The sequence below is a fragment of the Caloenas nicobarica genome, chromosome 5 (assembly GCF_036013445.1).
Source record: "Caloenas nicobarica isolate bCalNic1 chromosome 5, bCalNic1.hap1, whole genome shotgun sequence".
NCBI classification, from domain to species: Eukaryota; Metazoa; Chordata; class Aves; order Columbiformes; family Columbidae; genus Caloenas; species Caloenas nicobarica.
The window spans coordinates 6,679,323-6,700,705 of NC_088249.1; the positions used below are offsets into that span (position 1 = coordinate 6,679,323).

General features: G+C 44.1%; 1 protein-coding gene across 1 annotated transcript in view; it reads right to left on the minus strand.

Annotated features, from left to right (window-relative positions):
- The window catches only part of KCNH5 (potassium voltage-gated channel subfamily H member 5), a 156,936-nt gene extending 154,692 nt beyond the window's left edge, over positions 1 to 2,244 (minus strand). Inside the window, exon 1 of the mRNA XM_065636117.1 lies at positions 2,172 to 2,244. Coding sequence (XP_065492189.1) covers positions 2,172 to 2,244 — 73 coding nt within the window. The remainder of the gene's footprint in view (positions 1 to 2,171) is intronic.
- Between the last annotated feature and the right edge of the window lie 19,139 nt (positions 2,245 to 21,383).

Genomic DNA, 21,383 nt, shown 5'->3' on the forward strand with positions numbered 1-21,383 from the left:
TCATCAGTCTTTCCTTCATCCCATTCCTCAATTTGTCAATGAAAAAATCTCTTGGAAACGGGTGAATCCAAGTATAAAAACAAAACCCAGCACACAGTCAGCAGACCAAATTCTTGTCTTCTACCAAGCACTGGCTGGAGATACTTGAACCAGATTTTCTCCATTGGATACCATTAAGTTCAAATCGAACAGTGCTAAATCCAATGAAAATTACTATTTCTATAAAGGACAAATAAGTTTATGTCCCGGACGACAAAAATAAGAACGAAATCATGTTTCAGGGCACAACACTGACCACTTACATGAGTTAAAAACAAATTCCCAATGCACTTTTCGCTTTGTTGTCCAATGGGGCAGATTTGCCTCTGTTGCATCACGCTTAGGCATCCTCAGTGGCCGAGACAAAGCAGAACAAATGACCAGGCCAGCATGATTTACGGTCCCAAATTAGACCAGGTTAAAAACTGGAGAGAGATACGTGCTTTTAAAGCATAATGTTCGAAAGTCTTCTGAGCTTTTCCAGTTTTTGATATCTCAAAGCTTTACTGAGCTTTCACCAGGGAGGACACAAGATTTAATTAGAACATCATACAAAACCACAGCAATCCCAAACTGTGTTCCCAGCTCTGCCACTGACTTGCTGCACGACCTTGGGAAAACAACTGTGATGCCCCAAGCTCCCGTTTACACCATAATTTGAAGAACAGGTTGGGAAAGTCTCTGTGTGTCCTCTTCCACAAGGAGCTGTGAAGTGTAATTAAATTCCACTCAGCGCTTTGAAATTGTCAGAGGGAAAGTGCTATATAAACCTCTATTAATTAAACTTACATTTAATATTCTGGTAAATAAATACACCATTGCAGGAAAGTAGCTCTTCACGATCGTGCAGCTACAGAGCTTGACAGGGAGTCGGCTGCTGACTGCAGAATTAACACAGGCAACATAAGAGGGAAGAAACCCTCCCAAAAATGGTTGACGGCTTAATACAAGGCTGGCATTTTAACAAACAACATTTTAAAACAAATTCTAGGTCCTCAGCGCACTCCTGCTCCTGTGGAGGGCAATGAACCACCAATTCACTATCTTCATCAAAATCAAGCCAACACACCCTATTAGAATGAATGTGAGGTAAATCCAGAATTGTGCAATAGAAAGGTGGAAAGGAAAACTTTTCAGCACAATTTCACATCACATTAGTGCCTTGATTAATAATACATGTGGCAACTTTTCTCAGTGCTCTGCTCTGCCCACCTTTCCCACGCACGTCCCCAGATGCACACTGGCACAGCAGTGCTTTGGGACGGCAGGGTTGCCCTGAACTTCGGCTGTCCATGCAAAATCTTTTAGCAGATGCAAAATCGGAAGTCTCTCACCAGACTTCGTTTATGCAAACACTCATATGTTTCAGTAGTTAAGTGACAGTGCAACGACTACATGGGAAAGGAATGTAACTAGCACAAGACTTGCCTAAAGCAGCACCTACATGGATACACCTAGAGAGATGGTCTGCAACCACATAGTAACTTTAATGGGGCTGTATACAGTACTCTGGATCAGTGCTTTGTACTAGATGGAAGGTTAAAATTAACTCCAGCAGCACGGAATAATTTGATAGCCATGCAGTCCTGAACCAGTCCTGTAAATATTCACCTACCAGAGGAGCTGTAGATTAGCAGTTGCAGACAGTACTTTACATATTTGCTTAGCCACAGGATTACCATCGTCCAAATCACAGTCACTCCCTCATCCTCTTTCCCGATACCTTTGCCACAGACTTTAAAGTGTCACAGAATTGCAAAGACTTTGAAACCCTGAATGAAAACGGTTGCAAGCCCAATTATTAGAGAACTGAAGAACAAGAAGGCGAAAAAAATGACCCAACGAGCAGAAAGGATATTAAAAATGTAAATGATGACTACTTATTTTCGGTTTAAAAAAAGGAAAAAGCTACAAATTCATAGCAGCGACAACGATGTATGAAGTGAGGGGGGACGGGGACCGCACCGCGAAGGGCGGGCGCCAGCGGAGCCCGGCGGGGCACAGCAGACCCCGTTCCTTGAAGGCACCGCTTTGGCACAGACCCGCCAGCGGGGCAGCGGGCGCGGCGGAGCCACCGCGGGGATGGAGGCAGGGAGGGATGGATGGATGGACGGACGGACGAGACCTCTCACCGCTTGAGCGCCGGACGATGTTCTCCAGGAAGGTGTTCTGCGGTGCCACCAGCCCTCTCTTGCCCCCCGGCATCCTGCAGCGCCGGGCTCGGGGGCCGGGGGTGCGCGGCAGCGGCGACAGCGGCGGCGGCGGCGGCGCGGGGGGGGGGCCGGCGGCGGCTGATGCGCCCGGTGCCCGTGAGTCGCGCAGGGGCGGCCGCGGCCGCTCATGGTAGTGGCGCCCCCGCGGCGGCTGCAGCGCGGACTGGGACCGCGCCGCGCACGGCGCCGCCGAGCGCCGCCGCCCGCGCCCCCTGCGCCTGCGCGCCCGCCCCGCCGCGGAGCCGGGCCGGGCCGGGCCGGGGGGGGCGGAGCGGCGCGGAGCCCCGCGGAAGGGAGCGGGGCCCCGCGGGGATGCGCGGCGGCGGCTCCGCGGGTCGCGCCCGGTGCCGTGTCCCGCCGGACATCGTCCCCTGGCTGTCGCCGAGTGGGACTCTCTGGGAAACCCCTTCGAAGTTTTGCCGTGTCGCCCTGAGCGAAACAAGCAACCAAACAAAACCCTGAACCCCAGCGTTTTCATCGATACTTTTTGGTTTATTTTTTTGTTTGTTTTCTTTTAAGACGGCATTCCCATGTTCTCAGCGGCTGGGTTTAGGGGAAGAGTACGAAGTGCTGTCCGACACAGTGGAAGGTGGCTGCATTTTGCCCACAAATGATAACCGTGAAGTGCAAAGTAACATGTAAAATGCCAGCCCTGCATGAAGCCATCAACCGTCTTTTTGGAGGATTCCTCCCTCTCCCAGTGAGGGGGAGGTGACATGAGGCAGATTTGGGGTTGAAACCCTGTTTTCTATCATTTTATCCAGGGATCCAGCTCTACTGGAGCCCCAAAGCAGCAGATGAGTCAGTGCAGAGAGACACCACACACCAATTTCTGTGTAAGCTCTTCCCTACTCTTGACCCAGCTGCATTTCTCTCCCCAGCCTTTTCAACACTCGGACAGTGTCTTTTAAAGGTACGGACAGAAAAATCCTGAAAGGAATTTCTCCACCTATTGCTTCTGCCTCTGCCAATTTTGCAAGCTGCTGCAGACTAGAAAGGATCATAGAAGGAAATAAGAGATGGAAAATTGCTGTTTTTCTAGGGCGGGAGTGTGCCCTGCAGAGCACATCCCGGTGTGCCGCACACTCCTGCCCTGGTTGCCACAAGCAGCAGTGCTTCTCCCAGAGGACATTATTCCACCGTGAAAAAATCTTCTTTTTTTTTTTTTTTCCAGCCTGTTTTCAGCACCTCCTCCTTCCCTAGGTCTTAGTCCAACAAGTCGCACGGAGGTCTCTGCTTGGAGTTCAGGGCATGTTTAAAATCTCTGCCACACCAGGAGCTGTTACAGGAGCAGCTGTTTCAACCCGAGTACCAGGGTTGCTGTTGCTGCTAGCTGGCCCTAATGCAGCTGCTGGAAGGAAAAGGTCTGGTTCTGCTTTCATTTAAACACATGCAAATCAGGAGCAGCTGCATTAGAATCAGCTTGTGAATGGTGTTATGAAACTAGCTTGAGAGGTGAACCAGACCCTATTTGTCAAACACTTATTGATTTCCCCACCACCACCACTCTGAAATCACCAGAGCTTTCCTGAGAATGGTGTGGTTTAAAAGATGCCCCTGCTGACATCTGCCCCAGATACAGGGAAATTTGGCTCCTGGTAGTTGCCAGGTGGACAGCAACACCTTCATTTCTTTCAAGTGAGCAGCAGCCCTATAGAACCATCTGTGTACAGGCAAATACTATGTGACTGGTCTGTCTGGACAGTGTTGCCAGGATCTCTGCTCCCCAATTCCCTTTGTTCCACTCAACTTGAACCCAGCTTGAATACTTCTGCTCATTTCTCACCCTTGTTTTGAAACCTAGATTTGCCCACCTACCTCCTCCCTGCCATCCCCTCCATCTTTTGATTAGTGAACCAAATCTCTTCTTGTTTACCCTTTCTACTAAACTTCTCCATTGTGGTGAGACAGCCATGTCCAAGAGTGACTCCATCCACCCTGCTTCTTCTCTTCAACTTCAGATCCCACTATTAAACTTTGCTGCTATATTTCCAGTGGCACTAATTAAACAATAGATTATGGAGAGGGATGAGCTCCAAAAACATATCTTTAAATGTCACAAATGTCTGATAGGATAGAAAGGGCAGGACATGTGGTGGGATGCTTACCTTTACATTGAGGTAGCAAAACACTCCGGAGGACATCTCTTTTTTTTCTTTTTTATTTTTTCTTTTTTTTTTTTTTCCTGAAATGCTGCATGTGGCTAAAGATAATCCCAAAAAGAAGAATGTGATATAGAAAGCAAACTGGGAACTGCAAAGACACTCTTGTCTTCTTTTGGCGATCTTCAAATTGTGCTTGGAAACAGTGTCAAGTCATCACAGAAGAAGCTGTCAGAAAGGTTGGAGGTCAGTGTAAGTAGGAAAAATGCAGCTAAGCAGTTTCTTTCCAAATCAGAAATACCCCAGTCTCAACCAGCTGTTCCTAAATGTGGCAGAAAATCCACTGTGGCTTGTACATTTCTTTTTTTATTCCAGAATAGTTAATCAACACAATTTGAATTTTAGGGAATTAATTAGCTGTTAAAATATTATTATTATTATTAATAATAATAATAAAAAGAAGTCTAAGCTAAATGTAACAACTTTCCTGATGGAAGATCAAAAGATTTCTAGTCCTTCTTTCTTCCCAGCTTTCAAATTTTCTTTCTTTAAGCAAAGGAACTAGCTTTCCTTTCCTGAAAATAAAAAGGCTAAAAGGGAATGAACACATTGCCGTAGCAGGGTAAAAGAGTAATCACAACTCCTTCCTCTTCTGCTTCACCATTTCTTTTCTTCTGAAATTTGAAACACCTGCTCAGGGTGTTTTACCTCTTTACTGGAATTTCTACAAAAGGCACCACTGAGCAGTGGGCAAACATTGACTCCCACAGCAAGGGGAAACACAGCAGGCTATAAAGTCCACCTACATCTGGTGAAGATCTAACCCTTTGAATCTAAACTCATGGAAATGCGTTATTTTACTTCAGGGACTATTAAACATTTCAGAACTGGTTCTCATCCACAGCACAAAGCTTTAGATGTATCTTTCATGAATTTATGAATTGAAGAGTCGCCACTTGGGTCTCAGGGGGCTCCTAGAATAGGAGGGAGCCAGAGGCCAGCGTAACCAGGTCAGGCACTGATCCACCCCAGTGGCCGGAGTCATTAAAATGTACGAGCTGCTAGGCTGATTTACAACATTGCTTCTGCTTTCAGTTTTTGTATGTAATAAGGTGAGTCAGGGTCCCTGGGACCACCTTGGGCACTGAATGAGACCGCATAGATCTAAAAATATTGTGAGCAGAACTGAGTGATGGGCTACCCCTGGCAAGGCTCTGAGCTGGTTTCCTACTGTGGTACTTGCACATCCCCTGAGATCCAGAGCCTTCAATAGGGCAGCTGATGGCTCTTTAGCACCTTTTGTGCCCCACTGTGCCTGTCCTCAGGTGCACACCTGGGATGGTGCTGACCGTCACGTCCTCCCCACACCTGGGGGCAGGGTGACCAAACCTTCACCCAGCTGGCGCGGGCAGGAGTGGGACCCTCAGTCGATTGACAGGGTCCTCAACAAAGGAGGTGCCCAAGGAAGCTGAGAAGCTTCTGTACCATGTCGTAAAGCCCCCAGCCAGATCCGACCAGGCTATAAAATGGGGTCCCTGTCAAAGCCCCCCTTGGAGTGGCCTTCTCGAAGCAGCGGCTCTGTGAACTGGAGCCCTCCCCTTAGACTGGGACGCTGTCCAAGGAGACTTCCCGGGATGGCGAGCGCCTCACCTCCTCATTTGGCTGAGTGGTTATTTTTCTCTGCTGGATATATCCTTGAGTGAGTCCTTGCCTAACCCAGGCAAGTGAATATTTCTCCTGGGTACCCTTGAGTGGAAGGCCTCTGGTTTTGTTTCTGGTGAGTGCATGCATGCATGCTGTGGATCCTCATTATTATGTAGTCACACCCCAATAATCTCCTCAACTGATAGCCAAATCTGTGTTTTATTGTTGTCAGAGTGCTAAATAATTTGTATAAGCCCTGTTTCTAGTTGGTTTATTTGCTATACTTTTCTGGCTAGAATAAAGTCTGTTTTGGAACTTGTCACCTAAATTGACTTTTGAGGTGCCTCTGTGACACTAACCCAGGTGCACACACAAGACTTCTCATTCTAATAATCACAATCAAGATGACCACAAGCTTTGATTATAAACAATGTGAGTTGTACCAATCTGTGAGGTCCAAAACTAGCAATGTTTGATTTCCAGTAGATTTGCGTCTCATGACTTACAGATATATTGCTGAAACAAGAGCTCAGGTTGGAAACAGATGCTCAAGGGAGATGTTTGAAGCATGCTAACTGCGGGAAAAGCAGGTAGAGTTTCCTTCTTAAAGCCCAGGGAATCTGCATAAAACAATATAGCAAAAGAGACTGTTCTGATATCTAATGAGGCGTGAGGTCCTTAAATCTTTCTCCGTGGTTAAAGTGTGCCTGTTGTCAGAAAACTGGAGTGGGACAACAGGTGAGCTCACACTGCAGCTTTCTTCTCCTCAGCAGGGAGGACTATAAAGTCAATTCTCTTTTACTGGCTTTAAGACTACCCAAGAAGTATGCGTGAGACTCATCAGAAATCTGCAGGAAGCCAGCATCTCTGAGCATACCATCCCTTCACCTCGTAGGTGAAATCTGAGTTTGAAAGTTACTGAGGGGATGCCAGAGGATCTGCTTATACAGCGTTTCTTCATTTGGACTGCAGCCCTCAGAAAGGAGGAAATACCTCTGCTCATAGGAACAGCAAATAATACCAAGAAAGAATACTTAGGAAAAAAAAAACCCAAAACCAAAACAAAACAACCAAACAGAAAAAAAACAGGTGGAGGGAGGGAATAAATTACAATTTCTTTCCTGGTTTTTTTTGTCTTATGCTTCCTCCTCCATTAGAAATCTGAAAAAGTGGTTTGACAGACAGAAGATCAATAAAAACTTGACAAAAGTTGTCGGTTTTGGTATAAAAATAAAAAATTGATGGAAAATATCAATGATGGAAAACATCGATGATGGAAAACATCGATGATGAAACCTCAGAGCCAAAGTACTTGCTGGTATCTGATTTGGCACCAAGGAAAATTCTTCATTCTCGGTTGTGTTGCACAAGTAAGTCTAGATAACTAGACCTGGAAGTTGTGGATCTCCTGTCCCTTAGCCCCTTTGGCAGTCCAAAACAAAGGGATGCAGAGTGGACATGAAGAAACAGAATTTGTAGAGGGTTGAATAGCTGAGTCGAGCACACAGGAATTAAGAGGAATTAAGGTTTGCTGTGTATCATGTGCTTGGGATGCACTCAGGATGGTGCTCAGAGAATGGGTTACAGCAAAATCTTTCCCCTTAATGCTTCTCATTCAACATGACCTGTTCTGTACGCCTGGGACAGCAGCCAACCTCTGCTCAAGTATGGAATGATTAGTTTATTCATGGTGCTCATCACTAATCTCTGGTGCTTTGTAGGCATCAATGAACATTTTCTGCATTTTACCTTGTCATACAGGGATCAGACAGGAAACTGAGACACAGTGAGATTAAGGTCAAAATCATCTGGTAATTCATAGTGTCCAACTTGAGACATCCAGGAACCTATAGCAGAGGAGTCCCACTTCAGCAGAAGATTAGATGTTCAGTGTCCGCTGTCTTCAGTTATGAGAGCAAAACATTTCTCCAGATTGCAACCTGTGCATCTTCCATGAGCTTATGAAAAAAATAAGAACAGGCACTGGGTGACACTAGGTTCAAGTGACTTGCACAGCTTTATGGAAGAGCCATTCAACAATTTAACAATTCCAGGTCTTGTTTGCTTTTAGCATGAGACTTTTTATATACCTTGCCTTATTGCTTCCTACATTTAATTTTCTCTAACAAACACACCAAAGTTATTAACAGGCCAAAGTTTCACATATGTGAAATATTGTGGGGAATGTAACTGAAGACTGTTTTGCAATGAATAGACATAAGGGCAGAAGCAACCCAATCTTCATATAGGCATTGCCTCACTTTGGAGTGCTTAGAAACACCAACTTTACTTTTCCACAGGCTTTTCTTAAGCCAGAACCTGACACTTGGGGAAAAAAAAGCCTTTAAAACATTATCATTGTATTAATGTTATTTTTTATATTCCTTCAGCTGCAAAGTATGTGCTTCAGTTATCATCAGTCCAGCTGTGCAGTCCCAGGGAGCCATTAAAGCTTCTGAAATGACCTAAAATAACACCTCTAATTGAACAGCGTCAAAACTTTCAAAGTCCATTATCACAGCACTAGGCAGGTGCTGCAAGGTCCAAACCAAGACTCCTGTGGACTTTCTACCAGGAAAGAAGAGAAATTCTTTCTTTTCAAGGGTACGGAGTTCATATTTCCAACGCCGCAAGGAAACCATTACAGATGCTGCAGCACATTTATGAGTAGAGAAAAATACAGTGATAGGAGTGAAAGTTTTCGTGTCTTTGAGACTTTCAGGAGAGAAGAAATGGGAACCTCAAACTCCTACTTGGAAAGGCAAGGGAGAAAGAGTCCTCTGAGTTAACCTAAAAACCCAGTAAGACCAGTACCACAGGATAGCAGCTTAGAGATGCCCAAGAAGCAGGGTTTGGGAGCAGTCACAGCAATCAGTGGTGCAAATGGTTGGTGTTCCATAGGGCAAAAGGTTATGTGGAATAAGAGGAGGAAATGTTATTCCAGTATAAGGACAGTAAATGTCAGCACTCAGGTTAATCACCAGGGGCTTTAATGAGCCTGTGGCAACTTTCCTGTTTCAGGATTTCTTCCTGAGAAATAAGGCGATACGAACCAATAATTTATTGTCAGATCTTACTGAGATAAATCACTAGATTAATTACAGAAAGCCAAGAAAAACTGGCTGATGTCCTTTTCCTCTTGCCCCTTTTTTTTTTTAAAGGGAAAATATTTCTACAGATAATGCCTGAAATAAGAATCATGTGAAAATGGGATTACACAGTATTCCCATGTTTCAAAATCATATTCTTTGGGTTATTCTTGCCAATAGCTAAATCATCACAGAAAAGATTCAGAACAGGAAACAATTCACAACTACATTTTAGAAGAAGTGGTTTGCATTTAAAGTAATGTCCAGCTAAAAGCACCTCATGGAAGGATCTTCTGTTTCTCTTGGCCTCTTTGACTAATCCTAAAGCCTTTGTAGCTCAAAAAAATCCTTGCAGGCATGCTCTGAGGAAATCCATAACAGAGGGAAGGACTGCACAGGCTCACAGGTCCTTCCTGGGCTCAATTTACAATACTCAAAAAGCTGCTTTGACTCCAGGGTGCAGTGCTTGTGGGGGTCTTTGGACTATTTGAACCAGCAATAAATCCTTGACACTGTCAGGGCAGGGAACTCAGAAATAAATGGTATCCTAACAGCAGAAAGGGATATTTTTCCAGGCAGCAGTGGATAAGAGCCTGGATTAAGTCTAAGAGAGGCCCTAAGCATCACAACATACCCCCTGACACCTCCACAGGTCCCAATCCCACCAGTGAGAAGTGAGGGTAATATGAAACAAATTGCTGTAAATACCCCCCCACACTCTTCTTCTCCAGCCATGGTCACACATGGGGGACAGGAGGTAAGCAAACACCCTGCCGGAGGATAGAACCATTTTCTGCATCAGAGCTCTTGTTCAGGCTTCCTGCAGTCACAAAGACATGGACTGCTTTGTAGGCTGCGATCTGACTATGTTTCCAGGCTTTTTGGGGGGACTCACAAAGGAAAAAAGCTTTTTTTTTTTTTTTTTTAATTAAAGAAGTGAAAGCTGAGAGTCTCTAATCTGATGACTCCAGGAGCTGGGGTCTCTGGGTCTGATCTTGTGTCATTTTTTTTTTTGGTTGGCTTTGTGTAAAGCTGCACTGGCAGGGGGGAGGAGAGACCAACCAGCCACCAGTGGTGCTCATGGCAAAGGCTGTGGCAGGTAGGACAGTCTGAGACAGATCATCACTTCATTTTCCTTCCAAGAGGTGTTACAAGCTATTCCCATGTCTGACACCTCTTCTGGACCCTTCTCTGTGTGAGAACCATGTCAGGTTCTGGAGCCTCTTCTGAAATCAAGCAGGAACTACAGAAAAAAAAACCTTCTCCAGAACTAGAAACCCACTGTGTTCAGCACATTTTACTGTTACAGGAACATCTGTCAGAGCTTGATGATTGTACATCAAGTATACTAGAAACACCCCAAGACTTTTTGACGGCAGAAGGATCAACATAAGTGGATGACACTAAGTTGTCCTGAAATTATATACTTTAAAAAAGACCAGAAAAATGCTTTAAGCACAGAGTTTGCTTCTAATGTACGCAGTCTAAGTCCAGCATTTTATGTGGTTTGGGTAGTGTTATTACAATAACAGTGATACAATTAAGAATAAGGGGGTTTTTTTCAATTTTAAACCTGTTCATATACACTTGTTTATAAAAAATGTCTATGAGAAAAAAAATTACACCACTGTGTGTGGGGTTTTATTTAGATTTTGTTTGGGGTTTTTTTTAGAAGTTTTCATTAGAAGTCATCTGGGGACTAAATCTTGAGTTTAAACATACTTGTTAAAACTTATATTACTGGAAATCCAGAAAGTTTCAGAAACAAAGACACTGTACCTGTACATACATGTACCTACATGGTTCAGTTTGAGCTAAAAATAGTTTGCTATCTATAGAACAATGGGGTTTTTTGCCTAAGACAGAATATTTTGGCCAGTGAAAAAAATCAGGATAGAGTCCATGATCAGACTTAGATCCTCTTATTGCCAGACTGATGCTTCATGCAGCTGCCCCGAACTCCTTTTCAGATGGAGAGAAGGATGACACCAGATGCATGTCTGCACCAACCCTTATTCACATACTCTTTCTCTTCACGGAGATTGATTTGACATGGAAATTTTAACTTCAGTGTATGGTACAGCAACACTAATTACCTATGGATGCATCACACAACAGAGGAACTGATCATTCACGCCATTCTGGAAGGCAGCTGAACATTGTCACTTCCATACATGTTATCCTTCAAGTTAAGTCTAACTGTAATAGGAAAAAAATAATTATAAGTCCCTTTTCCTAACTGCTAAGGTAAAAGATCTGCAGGAAAACAACATAGTTTCCCCAGTAAACATCTAATTCAGCTAAATATTTTTGCACTGGTGAAGTTTTCCACTGAACCCAGCGCTTATGTGGTCTATGTCCAGTTTAGCTGTCTGGGCTTAGGATGAGTGGCAGCTGGCTCTCTGCTTTTTCTTCTTTAGATTAATTCTGTGCAGGTTTTTGTATTGATTTTCACAGAAGCAGACAGAAGTCCTTAAATTGGTATGTTTATAATAGTGACTCTTCAGAGAAGTTAAGAAACTTAGCATGGAATTGCCTCTTTTTAGTGTGGTTAATCTCAGCCTATCACCTCACTGGCAATGTTTTCTTGCATTAAGTTTTATTAGGGTTTGCTGCTGGCTCTGCAGAAAAAAACATAGATGCAGAACCAGCTGACGCATAAACCTTTTATAACAAGTAACACGGCTGCTACTCCAGCACTTCTTTGGAAAGTGGTAACATTTTACATGACTAATTGATTTAGCATGGAAAAGGTGTCCCTAATTTGCTGTTCTATTAGATACACAGAATAAGACAACTCTTCACTAACACAAGTGAGTCCAACAGATGAGATGCTGTTTAAAATGCAGTTCAGACTGCATTAAGTATTGAAGGACACTAAACTCTGCTCTATGAGAGTGAAAGAAGTGCCATGGCATTGACAAAGCAACTTTCAAAAAAATTTTTTCTAGGTGGTCTTGTTGCTTCCCTTAAGACTACAAGCGTGCCAGGTAAGCAATGTAAGATAAAACACACTTTTGTTTTTATAGTGATTGGCCTGTCTGAAGCCTACAGACCTTATACTGCCTGCAGCACCTTTGGACTATAGAAGAAGTCTCAAGATACGGTGTCCCTCAAATTCACTGCAGCTGGAGCAACTACAGGGTCCCTCCTGGACCAGGATACACATCCCATCAACCAGGAGACCAGAGTTGTCACCACTCGGGCTGAAAATGCAGCTGCAAATGCTGCCATGCTCTAAGCATTCCTCAAGACCTTCTTACTGCTCTAGAGAAGTGCACAAGAGTGACAAAAGACCTACACCGCAGATGTAACAATTGCTTCTGAATCTGACACAAAATGAGACATCGAGATCAACATGCACTTGTAAGCACAGGGAACTGCTGCCGAGCTTGGGCTGGAGTAACCCAAGGCAGTCCTTGGAAGAGGTTTGGCAAGTGTCAAAGTGGAATTTAATTTTGTTACTTGGCCCCTGGGCTCAAGTCAGACCCATACGTTAGCTCTCCATAATCCATACTTTGGAAATCTCAACAAAGAACTTTAAAATGCACTAGTGTACACTCACAGCAAGCTCAGGCTTTGAAATTTTACAGACAAGTTGCTCTCTCACACTGCTCACTCACTGATGCGAGTACCAGGCTGCAGGACATGGGCAATGCAAACTCCAGGAAAGGTATCCTGGAATGGCAAAAAGAAAACTTATTCCATGGCTGGTAAGTTGTTTAGTTCACAGATCCAAAAAAAAGAGACAGCAGGGAAGGGGAAGAGTTGAGGGAAGAAATTAATATGTGAGTGTTCTTTCTATTTATGAATCTGATCCAACCCTCTCCCCAGCTAACAACTCTCCTTTTTCAAATTACAAGCTGTTCCTGTGTTAAAGACTTCAATGGGAAGTTCACTTCTGAGCATGTGGACTTTAGTTGGAAAAAAAAAACCACTGTTAACATTAAGAAGATAGTCACCTATGTACAGAAATAAGAGTAGATTTCAAGAGAAAGCTATTGTAGCAATTACCTTTTAGCAATTTAAACTTCAACATCTTTAAGAGTTTCATTTACTCATGCAGGCAAAACTACGATCTGATAGAAGCAATTAAAACTAAGCTGCTTCTTCGAGTGCACTGAAGGGAATCTGGGCTGTCTTTCTCATGCGGATATGGCACTTAACGGAGCTGTCTGTGAGCCCACGCTCTGGGGTGGCTCCTGCGACCTGTTTAATAACGCAGAGCTGTCTGTTAAGATGCAAACACACAAACTGGGCAACAGGAGGAGGTCAGAAACACCAGACACACAAGCATTTGTACCCTCCTTGTGATTTCCTCCAGCCAAGGAGGCTGGGAAATGCTCCATAACCCCCTCTGACCCACACTCATGTGCAGGGAACCCAAATGGTGCCAAGTCCTGCCGCAGCGGAGGGTGGTGGAGAGCGGTACAGCCCCTGCTCTGAAGATTAGTGGGGCCATCAGAGCAACCCAGGCATTTCAGAAACGCCACCACTAGACATGTCCCACTTCCAACAGAGCACTTCGGGCTCAGGTACCCTGGGGAAAACACTGATCAAACGCACTTACCATTAGGATGAAAGCTTCGGAAGCGTCCGACCCTCCTTGCTTCAGGCACCACCTAAAGATACCCACTGAAAACTCTACCTTCCTTTACCACCTGCAGGTTTGTAAAGTTATATGCGTTTTTCTCAGGCAAATGTTGTGCTTTGCTTTGCTTTATAAATTCTCTTACCTCTGCAGCACCCTGCTACAGGACTGGCTGTTTGCAGTTGTATCCCCTTCACCTACATTTTTGCTAGATAAAATTGAACCAGGCTCCTATTGCCTTTTTTGATGGCAGGGGTATGAAGAGGTGCAGGGGAAGAAAGATACTGTGTGCCACTGATCCAATTAGAATTTCTCTTCTCCGGCTGGGGGGGATGAAGAGTTGCTCACAGCATCCCAGATGCACTGGCAGGCAAAAGTTCTGCACTGCTAGAGGTTGTTCATTTGCTTAGTTTAATTCAAAATCATAACCGTTACTTTACTTGGGAAGAAATTAAAGTTATTAGGTTATGTAAACCCCATTTTAACATAAGGCACATAATTAAGTCAACTCCTTGAAAAGCAGAGCATCTGTACATGTTTAGCCAACAATTTGTTTTGATATTTCTTTGTGAAAGCCGCTCTCCTCAACTGTATCACCTAATAATTTAACATTTACTTCCTTAACCTATTTCCATATTTGCAAATGCCGCTCAAGTTAACCATATATCATAGAAAGCACTTCACCTAAAGCAGTTATCCAGCTGCTTGGGTGTGACAGGAACGCAGAGCAGGTTACAGGTTTCCAACTTTACATGCGAAGGGAAAAAATTTGCTTCCAAAAATCAGTGCTATAAATATTAAAAAAACCCCACATCTTCATTAGAATGTGTCTATGAATAGTCCCACATACAGGAATATGAGTGGTTGTAGCCATAATAATTACCTCTGTAATAAATATTATTTTCATTTTCGAAGACCACAATTTGTGCTTGCACTGTAGCTCCTCACTAAAGTCCTTTGCACTCAGTAATCAAATAACTCAGGGCAAGATTTTCTCCATAATGAAGAGAGGATTTGACTGCATACTGCTGAATCTAATTTCTATCAGAAAGATATAATTGCAGCCTTACTTGAATTTCTGCTTAGAAAACTGGAAACCATCAATACAAACCGATTTGCACCAGAAACACTTGTAATTTTTAAGTGCTTTTTGAGGTACAGATCATATATAAATCATCTGGTTCTTAATTACCTCAATCTCACTTATCTTCATCTCAAAATAGACACAAGCTGGACCTAAAGAGAACAGATTTATAGTTACTAAATCTTCTGGAAAACCAGAATCATATATCTTTTGTAGGATACAGGATTCCCATCCTGCTGTATTCAAACAAACTTGGAGATTTTTCTCTGCTAGAAGTAGAAATGCACATTTGATAAGCATAAATCTGATGCCCCCTGTTGGTTACACATAGCTAAAAACACAGCCTATGCACACCAGGATTCCTGTATCTCCTACCGCTAAAACCATTGTACAGAACATTTAAGATTTTACACAGGACCAAAGATTATGCTCCAGATTCACCTGGGTGCATTTCTCACCTCCTGTCCACGCAAGGAGCCACATCCTGGTACATGTGATGCTTCTAGAGCATCTTCTTTGTGTCGACAAAGGGAACCCTGATCACAGGAGTGCTCTGTAATAACCTGTCCCGCAGGCTCAAACCCTGCACGTGGCCATCAGCAGTCACATATTAATAGCCAGGGGCCTCTGCGTTACCTGTTGGAATAAGCCAAAATACTAATTGCGGGTCAGGTGTTTAAAACATAAACTACTTGGGGTTTTTAGCTCTTCCACAACACATTTCGACAGTTTCTGAGAAGGCACCTAAATTGAAAACTAACAGCATCATCAGCTGGGTACGTTTTCTGTAGTTATTTTATCCTAAATTTGGAGTTGCCCTTGATTTAAGGAAAAAAAAAAAAAAAAGGCCGAGGAACAAGTAAACAAAACATCCAAAACGAAGAGAAGCTTTTTTACCAAAAACTTCTTTGACCAACAGCACTTCTGTTGACTGAAGGCTGGGTGACGTGCTTCGCCTGGCTCTGCACAGCAGAAGATGCCAAGAGTCTCCTGCTACCTGTGGTCTCAGGAGCAGTAAGAGAGCCAATAACTTCAGAGGTGAGAATCGCTTCTGCGAGCAACAGGAGGTTGTTTGTTCCCATCTCTGTACCTTTGCCTTTCAGCTAGGATTACAGCCAGCTGCCCACAGCTGAATGCTACTTGTCCCTCCTAGCTTGTAGCCACGTCCCCAGAGGAAGGTGCTGGACCAGTCCTCCATACCTGGCTGAGCACCTATCCCTCAGAAAGACATAACTCAGTAAGGAAGTAATAAACAGCTCAGACCTATGCAGCAGGGCAAAACACAAAGTCATTCCCTTTTATTGACCTAGAAATGGCACTAGAATTGGAGATACATAGCAGGAATTACTGTCCTCTCGCATTTTGCTGCAAATGCTGCCATTAATATAGTTATATTTGTGGGGAGTGCTGTGCCGTCTCATTTTCTTTGAGCCTGTGATGTTATAGGCTTTGGGTCCACCAGAAAGGAAGCCCAGAGGTGAGTATTAGCAAATGCCATCCTCCTCCTAGAGACACATCTGGTCTTACCATACAGATGGCTAAACTGCCCAGAGCCCAAGTGACTTTCAGTGTTATGCTGTGAAACCACATCAGAGCTAGAAGCAGGAGGCATAAATCCCATTTGAATCCCTTAGCTGAGCTCCTGGAGCAGCTGCCTCTCATTGGGGGAAAACCTCGTCTCTGTCTTTGGGTTAAAGGCATGCTAGTGATGGCAGGATTAGAAGCAAGAAGGAGAAAATAAACCATTTATGAAATGACAGAACATTGAAATGCAGGGGAACACCAGGAGGCGTTTTGTGACTGCTGGTAGCCCAGCAGATGCCTATGGCTGGGCAAACCTGGAGGAACTTGTGCACTCCCTTCACCCTTTCTCAAAAAATGGAAAGCAATCATGTACCCAAACAAATCTGGTCTCCCTCAGCCACACCACGCGCAGGTAAAACCAGCACCTTTGGCTTGTCCTGCTTAAAGGACAGCAGAGCAATTTCTTGCTGCTCGCTGTAACCTTCTGCAGCTGGCTGGCACAGCTGCTCCTCGCCCATGCTGGGTACAGCTTTCCTCAAGCCACCTGGTTCAGCTCCTGCCAGGCTGAAAGTGTCACCCATCCATGGCAGGTCCCTGTGGTGCTGAGCCCCTGGGCACCCAGGATGAGTCCATGGGCCTCCCAAGTGTCACCCAGCACCTCGGTGCCCTGCAAAGTATCAAGTGTCACCTGAGACCAGAGGCACCAAAACTCTTCCTGACTGTGAAAGGTCCATGGCGCTGTGGCTCTCTGTGTGACCACAGCAGCCATCACCACGGTGATATGGGGACACCCTCCTCGGGCATAAATCCCTTCAGGAGCTCTGTAGGCCCCAGCCACACTGCGATGGGACATGCAGCTCCCACAGCACTGGCAAAATCAGGCCCCATTTGCCCAATTTTAGTTATTTACACAGCTGGCCCAGGAGGAGGGTGGGTTGGTGCTCCTTCAGTCACCTGGATCCCAGCCTACCTAGACTAAAGGGGCAGCTGGGGCAGGTTTCAACATTGCATCCTGGGAGCAAAGCTTTGGAGAACCCACCTTCCAGTCACCTCAATCCTCTGCTGGGTTTGGCCAAAGTCATGTTTCAAACCCAAAGTCTCCCAGTTTCCCATCTCATGCCTAGCTTTAGCTGTGCCAGGCTGCAAGTGATAAAACACACGGGTTCTTTAATTGCAAGAGTGCATGGAGAAAGATGGCATGACTGAAATTACGGTATAAAACACAGGCAATGGGGAACCAAGCTTTAAGCGTTTCTTTGAATCAAATCTAGCAAAGCCTCATCACAGAAAAAAATTTGCAATATCCAATTGTTCCTTCATCAAAAGCAAATGTAGTTTCCTCTTTGCCCTGAAGTTGAAAGCATCCTGCACTAGATGATTTTTGAGACACTCATTAATGAAACATAAACACTATCATTAATTAGCCAACAACAGTCCTTTGCTGGTTTTGATGTAAGAATGTCTCTACTGAGCCATTCTTGAATTGGCATTATTTGGAAAGAATTAAAAAGTTATTTCAAGTTCTTTGATAGAGGTTTGGGGATCTTCTTGCTCTTTCTGGTACTCCCCCCATCCTGTCATTTTAAAATAAATTCACAAAATCTCATCAGTGATAGAAGAGAGGGGAGACACTGAGAAGAGCATCTGGATTTATCTGTTAAAGCATTTTGTGTAATCCAGTCTGACTTTATTTCATGCTGGGAAACCTGATGTTTATCCTCATACATAGTCCTTTGTGACCCCTAAGACCATGAAAGATAAGAAGAGCAAAGCTTTTAAATTAATGCACTGTCATATCTCTAAAACATTCCTGTAAATCTGCCTTCAAGGCTGAAGGGAGGGAAGGAGACTGCAACCAAATAAAACCTTTAAAAAACATGTGTGATATGCCACAAATCTATGTAATTGCTTAACAAAACTAGAAGAAAATGAGCAAAAAAACACCTGCAAAGTAGTACTGCAAATGGGATGCGATGCAAGCAAGCGATAAAGAAATTTTGCAGCCTTTGAGGACACCAAGTGAAATTTGGAATGCTCGAGGTTGGCTTGACTCACCCTCCGCTTGATTTGAATGTCAAGCTCTGATGTACGAAAAGCTTTGTCTCAGTGCAAGGTTTTGAAGTCCTGCAGGACTGACTGTCCGGGTGCTTGCGCTTTGAAGCTGTCTAAATCCTCCCCTGCCATCACTGTTTCACATTAAAATATATATTCTCCATTGCAGGACTCAGCAAATAGATTTTCAATTGTTCTACTCCTTCCCTGTCCCCCCTCCAGTCAGATTGTTTTCTTCAGGCTCCAAGCACATGCAGATCTAATGGAGAGATCTTTAAAAAAATAATGCTTTCCTTAGAGAAAACAATAAGTTAAAAGCCATTTGTTGTCTCCTGCTGGCAGATTTTTGCCAACAAAACCAGAAAACATAATCAGAATGATCTATGCTGTAAAGCAAAACTGTCTGCCTCTTCTAAACCATTTTTTGCCCTGGTTTCATCAATTCCTAACATTTAAGCGTTTCTACAATTTCAGTCGCCTTCCAGTTGATGCCCAAGCCCTGTCCCATGGACCGAGCAGAAGACAGCGAATGCACATGGTGGTCAACATCACCAGGTTCTGCTCTTTCCCCAAGCTCAGCATTTCAGGCTCCATGCTGGGTCATGACCCTCATTCAAGACCAGTGCTGCTTCTGCCAAGCTTCAACAGCTCCTGCGTCCTCCCAGCTCACACAGAGCATGTTTGCCTTTCTTTCATCTCGCAGCCCTTTCTTTCTCCCTCCACCTCGTCTTCCTACTCATCCCACTCTCCTGCTTTCCTCCTTCTTACGATCCAGACTCCTGATCTGCTGCCTCTTAAACTTTTGTTCTTGGACTTACACTCTCCATCTGCCTCTTCCAGTGGCGGAAGGATAAACACAACGGATTCAGAAAACAGCACTGTAACTGAGTGAGCCACCAAACTTACCCAAGGTTATGATGTTTTTCCAAAGAAATAAACAAAATTCCATCTTTCATGTTGTATATAATGAATAATAGCAATCCAGACCTGAAAATGATCTTTACCTGTCAGCAATCAGAATATCTCAGGCAAAGCATTATGTGTTTTAGAAATGTAAATATACCATGATGACTCCTGATCTGGCATAATCATACAGATCAGCAAGGAGCCGTGTCAGTTAGGAACACCCTTAAAAGAGATTAGAGCAACTTTAACAGCAGCATGAGCAGGTGTGTCTCCAATTATTCTGTCACCTTTGCTTGGAAGGCTGAGTTCCACCTACTAATTGGAAAGCAAATAACACACCTCTGCTTTTAATTAATAAGATTTACTAATCCCACCCTGTGCAGTCTGAATAGCCACTCAATGTAGAAAGTATTAGCTCCAAATCTTTTTATTCAAATCTTCTTGTCTGTTTTCCTTTACTCCACTGACTTAATTTATTTCTCTAATCCTGCAACTCCAATTCATCCTTGTGTTCATGGTAATAACCCCAGAAACTCAAACGCTGTATATACCTTGGAGATAACAGCAAATAACCACTCTGCAATACCCCATATCTGGGGGCGGGGGGCTCTCAGTTCTTAAATGAGCTTGGTACGGCAGCTTCATGATCTGGTTCTCTGCCACCCGCTTTGCATGCTCACCTGCCATTCCCCCTCTCTTCCCCTCCCATAGCCCCCAAAATGCTTCTTTGGGGCTGACAAGCTGTGTTAGGGTTTCAAATGTGATGCTCCCATATTCTTCTTCCCCAGCTGCTGAGACGGGAGCAAGGTCTACTAATGTTGTTTGCTGTTGAAGGGCCAGCTGCAAAACATATTCTCTGCTTCCTCAATCTCCAAATGCAACTACAGGCCACCCTCTCCACCAGCTTATCTTCACCTCTACCTCTGCTTGCCCACCTCGTGCCTCCAGGAGCTTGTCTTCATCTCATTTCTCTTACCTCCTCTCTACGAAAACATCCCTACACCTCCTCTTAATTTTCCCAAATCCCAGTTCAGCCTCATAAATCTCACCTCTCACCCTGTGATCTAATCCCTCCCCTGCCCTGTGCTGCGTACAGGAGCTCTGCTTCATACACGGGAGCAGAGCATCACCTCTTGTCTCCCTTGGGTGCTGCAGATCAACTTCACACCCTCTCCCCAGCACTCCTGTATAACCTGACATCCCTTTGGAGGTGAAATGACCCACCTACTTGTGGTATTTACATCTATCCAGCAGCTCTTGGTAGAAACCATTTGAGCAACTCTGGTTTATGTCCTTCTGAGGTTTCTTAAACTGTTGCCCAACTTTGATTAACTCGTCAAGCCCCCAGACTTTCTGTATTACTCCCTATTCCCTTGTTAACACAGCTTACTTACTGCTGTTAGCTTTTCACAGCTGCTTTGCATTGTGGAGACGTTTTCACAAGGTTCACAGGGATATCTAAAGCTTTTCAGCTGGGAGGCCCCAAATAACTCAGACACTGTGTGCAAGGGTTACACTGGTCTATGCAGATTTTCAATTTCCTCCAGTTTTCTTAGCTCAGAGCATCTCAAATGGCAGATTTTGAGGAATTAACATGAATCTGGAACATAAGTAAATTTTGTCAGAAATTCACCAAGCTTCAAAACACATTAATTCTTCCACATTCCTGCAGGACATCTCATATTTCCTACTGCTTTCTCAGGCTCTGAGGGACCAGCGTGTCAAAGACAGCATGCAATTCTGCCTGGGCTGTTGGAGGCAGAAGCTGAGAATTGCTTCCTGATGGGTAGGTCTCTGTAAAAGAACACAGAAGACCTTAATAAATAGTAGAAAAGAAAAATCGTAAACTTGCTTGAAGGGTGCTGGTAAAAAATAGGCATAACCTTATTTTACATCCTTCTGGGACCCCTCAAGCAGCCACCTGGTTCAAACTCACTTAAGACATTTGTTAAGGCAACATGTCTTTTTAAGTTGGAGTTTCCTTTTTTGAAAGGCATTTCGATTAGATGCTGGTTCAGTTATCAAACTTGAAACTTTAGCTATAAAATTTAGGGAAATAAATAAATAAATAACCAGTATGATGTATAGGTTTATTTAGACAGCTGGGACATTTTCCAGGCAGGCTAACACAAGACAGCT